General features: G+C 40.9%; 1 protein-coding gene and 1 long non-coding RNA gene across 2 annotated transcripts in view; one reads left to right on the forward strand and one right to left on the reverse strand.

The window, feature by feature from the left end:
- LOC119302791 (E3 ubiquitin-protein ligase ZNF598-like) overlaps positions 1-1,502 on the forward strand; it is a 3,823-nt gene extending 2,321 nt beyond the window's left edge. The window contains exon 2 of the mRNA XM_037579835.1: positions 105-1,502. Within this exon, the coding sequence (XP_037435732.1) occupies positions 105-1,200 (1,096 nt within the window). The 3' untranslated portion in view covers positions 1,201-1,502. The remainder of the gene's footprint in view (positions 1-104) is intronic.
- Positions 1,503-2,808: 1,306 nt separating this feature from the next.
- LOC119297851 lies at positions 2,809-4,495 on the reverse strand. The gene is made up of 3 exons (XR_005145743.1): positions 4,255-4,495; positions 3,960-4,146; positions 2,809-3,175 (listed from the first exon to the last, which is right to left on the reverse strand). It is a non-coding gene; the product is annotated as an uncharacterized LOC119297851 (long non-coding RNA).
- Between the last annotated feature and the right edge of the window lie 274 nt (positions 4,496-4,769).

The following is a 4,769-nucleotide window of genomic DNA, read 5'->3' on the forward strand; positions in this document are numbered from 1 at the left end:
CAACCAAAGCATGCACTGGCTGTTAATCAGAGCTCAAGGGGTTCTGCGAAGCATCAAGCAAAGCATGCACCGGCTGTTAATCAGAGCTCAAGGGATTCTGCGAGGCTTGGTGATGAATCATTATTCCCTCCATTGCCTGGGTTAAGTAACAAGGGTTCTGCTTCAACACAACAGGGGCTGCAAAGTCTTGCTAAGAACACATTTGCATCAAGGTTTCAACAACCTAGGAAGGGCGCCATGAATTCTTGTCGGTCCCAAACCACTGAAAATCCTGAGATAGTGCCTGATTTTTCCACTTCCACCGAGGCATGGCCGACGCCTGATCAGGGGCTACATCTCTCTGGGTCTTCTCACCTTCGGACTGTACCTCAATCGACAAGAGATAATGGGCTCGTGCCACCTGCCTCCAGTGGTTCAGCATGGAATTCCAGAGCTCCAATCAAGATGAAGCACTCTGTTTCTACCCCTAATCTTGTTTCTGGTGGGTCCTCTACCCAAGCATCATCAAGTACAGCTTACGGCAATAAACACCAAGTGTCACCTCAAAGCAGCCAGCCTTTGCCTCTTGCGGAGGATGTTCGGCAAGCGAACAACGCCCTCGTGGAAAAAATGCGTGCTGCATTTGGAATGGATGAGGATAGGTTCTCTGCGTTTAAAGAAATTGCTTCTGAATACCGTCACGGCGTCATTGGTACTTCGGAGTATCTCTCCTATGTGGAGCAGTTTGGTATATCGCATCTTGTTCCTGAAATGGCTATACTGTTGCCTGATCCTCTGAAGCAGACCGAACTTGCTGAGGCCTATTACGCCAACATGCGCTCTAAAAGCCTGAAAGAAAATGGCAGTTTTGAAACCATTACCTTGAAAGAGAAATTGCTTCAGGAAGGAGAGGCTGCAGTGCTTTCAAAGGATGGGTACCGATCTTCCAAGGAAAGAACCCCACTATCTGCTGGAGGTGATCAAGTTGCCATTTCAAAGGCGTCTAGCACCAGTAGGTATGTGGGCAAGGGTGGAGGAAGCAGCAGCAGTAATAACAACAGTAAACAATCAAAGAAGACGTCAAAGTTTCTCAGAGCTCGGTTGGGCGACAACTCATTGGCTATGCTTGATTTTCGTCATCCTGATGATGTGAGCCCTGAAAGAAACGTTTGGAAGAAGGGTGTGGCGCAGAAGCTCTTTTCCGGCAATGCAAAGAAATAGCATCATTTTGCGCAGATCTGGTTTGATGCATCCGTTCAGCAGCTGGTTGCCGGTAAATGTGCACATTTTGTGATGTGTGTTTGGCTGCTTGGAGAAGGCGTCGTCTATGTAGAAGGTCGTTTCGTTTGAGTCTAGTTTCGTTTCGTACTGATTTTTTGCTGGTTTAAAACCTCAGAGGTGAGGATGGAACTTGAAATAGTACCGCAGTGTCATGTTCGTGGCTAGCTATAACTTTGTGGAAGTGTAGACTGTATATTGCACGAATTCTACCAATGATTTTGTGTCCTTGCAGAAAAAACTCTCTATATCAAGTTTACTCAGGGTTCGCTCAGAGTTTTTGCCTGTTTTTTCCGTTAAAATGCGAAAATTTGAAATACATAACGAAAGTTTACTAAACTACATGAATATTAAAAGAATCAAGATTTTTTTCCTAAAAGCGTAGTTTCAAAAAAAAAATCCATGTATGTAGAGAAGTTCAGAATGTAAAAATGACGTAAATTTAAACAAAAAGTAAGAAAAAGAAAAGGAGCAGAAAAAACAGTAAAGGGAACCCCTGAGAATAAACGAGAAAGAGAGCACAAAAGAAAACCGCCAGAACCAAAGAAAATTTGTCACATTGCCCCGTATGTTCTCCCCGCAATCTGACGCAATGAGCATCACATAGCAAATTCTGTGACGAGGCATGTATTTTGGCTAGAGTTTTCCTTTTCTTTTTCTTGCGGGGAAAATGTCTAGTAGTTGTGGTAAGCCGATACACATGTCATGACGGTGGAACGTCCAGCGTGGTGTCTCATGTCATGTGCAATGTGTTTACATATGTTTGTGAAAACAAAACTGATTTGTTCTTATGTACATGTGTTTATTTACATGCCACATTCAGATGAAACGTGTTCTTTCTTATTTGTTCCACTAGCCATTTGTTCATTCGAAGAGCTCTTCTAAGTACTGTTCAATACTCCCTTCGTTCCTAAATAGGAGTATAATCTTTGTATAGATTTCATTATGTACCACATACGGATGTATGTAGATGCATTTTGGAATGTAGATTTACTCATTTTGCCCCGTATGCAGTCCATAGTGGAACCTCTACAAAGACTTATATTTAGGAACGGAGGGAGTATCAGTCATCCATTGATCGAAGGTAATTTTCGCTATGCGGAATTCTATCATGTTATTTTGAATGTGTTCAAAAGGAATAAATATTTGTTTCTAATACTCCATGTAAGGGTGCCCGCATGTATTTTGAGCCTGATTTAGACCATCACTGTGACCAACAAAATGTTATTTATGTGACAAAAAAAAAGTACACCATTCAATTCATACGGGAGAGAAGTTTCCAATAGTATAATACATATTTATTCATCTATAAAACAAACCTAGATATTGTGCTGGCTATAAAAAGAACGTAGATATTTGGCTGTGACTTTGATCACAGGGGGATATAAAAGTCCATCTGGCTGAATCTCTTTGAGAGACGAGGCATTTTTCCTCTCTCTGTTTTTCCAGATAACCTGGGTCTGAAACCACAGTGAAGTTACGAAACCACGAGAAAAGAAAAGAAATAATTTATGCATGCTTAAACTTAAACTCACCAAGGTGTCAGAGGTTTGAACAAATTTGAAGCAACCTATGCAGGGTACTCAAACAATCACCACAAAGCAACTAAAACAGCTTTCCAGGTGTCATCAAAGTTTACTTTATAGTAGTCTTTAGATGCTACTCCTTATTACAGAAGTTGTACTTGAAAGAACGAAATAAACGTTGGACTTCAGCAATTTAATCAGGTCAGGCTTGAGTGCCTGAGTCTGGCCGGGTTGAGGACACGAGTTCATGTGAACAGACATGATGGGCAGACGCGCGATCTCAGCTGACAACACGCAGAGTACCTTATGGTGAATCATTCATGGACATGGGCGTCTGGATAGAGAAGCCATAGTAGACGGTCTGAACTACAATTCATGCTGGAAACTGAAGCCTGTGGAAACAACAACAGGAGACCCAATGAGCACATGAAAGTCCTCGCCAATTAGCGAGTGAGACTGAAGTGCAGGAAAACTGTACAAGAAAATTCACTTGGATGGTCGGACAAAGATGCAACTTGATCTTGTTCGCAAAAAAAAAGAAAGATGCAACTTGATCTATTTTATTGTAATGCTCAAACGATGTATTGTTAACATGAAAACTAGTCAGAAGTTTTAACTTGTCATTCGACAATTTCCCTCGAGGCCTGGACCTCCAACAAACTAAAGAGCACCAAATTGAACTTTCTCATTGTGAAGACAAGATGAGAACCCTCAATAAAATGTCCATGTTTTTAGCAACATGATGGATTTTGATAATCAATCAAGCATTATCATGTTACTTGACAGCAAATGCATGTAGCTACAGCCACCAAGCACCTCTTGCAGCTGTAGTTGTTGCCCCAGCAGATGGCATCACCATGTTTGATGCTTGGTATTGATCATGAGCAGGCTAAATGGTCGACCAAGATGCGGCATTGTGAATGAAAGGTGTGTGGTGTCATAGTGGCATTGACAAGCCAAAGGATGTAAACATGTTGCATGCACTTCTTCTTTGGCCTAGGTTTACATTTCACTGAAATAAGTTAGGTGGTCTTCCGTTTTTCATTTCTAACCTCACCCAATGGTTGTTTCCAAATTCAGTTTTATTTTGTGATTTAATTGACTGGAAAAATAATAATGTCATACATGCTGACTACATAAACATTGTAACAGTAAAATGTGGTTATAGTCACTTACGTTAAGAAGTATACTTCTCTTTAAAGTTTATTAGTTCCGAATATACTCCATGGAAAGCAAGGACCTTCAATAATAGGTGAATCCTTTTATCACCTTTCACATGATTGATTTCGACTGCCTTGAGATGCTTTGATACCAAGAATTTGTCCTTTGGCTTGTAGGTTTCAGTCGTGGTATCATACCATTGCTGTTGCAAACAAAATAGTTGACTGAAATGAACCAGCAGTACGTGGCAATTTCAAAGACAAAGCATCTATCATACATAGAAGAAGAAGAAGAAGAAAAGAATTCATACCTTAGATAAAGTACAGTGTTCAAGGGTAAGCCTCTCTAGAATCGGTGAGTGCTTGAGAAAGAAAACTAGTCCATGGAAGTACTGAGCCATACACCAGTCACTGAGCAACAATGTTTTTAGCCTGCTAAACATAGGGCACCATTCTATATCTGTTCTGAAAATCTAGACGAGGTGAAGAATTAAAGGACAATTGAAGCTCTAACTTCAAGTGTAAGATTTAATAATACCAAGGTGAACAGAAAACAACAAACGGCATTAGCAAAACAGCAAGCATATAATGAACTGGAAAAGAGTGTGAGCATACCATAAAGTATTCAGCTGTCAACTCTAAATTCGTAGCGCCCGACAAACCTTCAAGAAACACAAAATCAGCTATACCATGGCACACCACACATTGCTCATGACCACAGTACCCATTGAAACTATTTCCGGAAGAACCCTTCAAGACATATTCGGTGTTTATAAATGCCGCAACTAGTGATGGCAAGCTCTTAAACAACGGGGTCCAACCATGA

This window comes from Triticum dicoccoides, chromosome 5A (assembly GCF_002162155.2).
Source record: "Triticum dicoccoides isolate Atlit2015 ecotype Zavitan chromosome 5A, WEW_v2.0, whole genome shotgun sequence".
In the NCBI taxonomy this organism is placed as follows: domain Eukaryota; kingdom Viridiplantae; phylum Streptophyta; class Magnoliopsida; order Poales; family Poaceae; genus Triticum; species Triticum dicoccoides.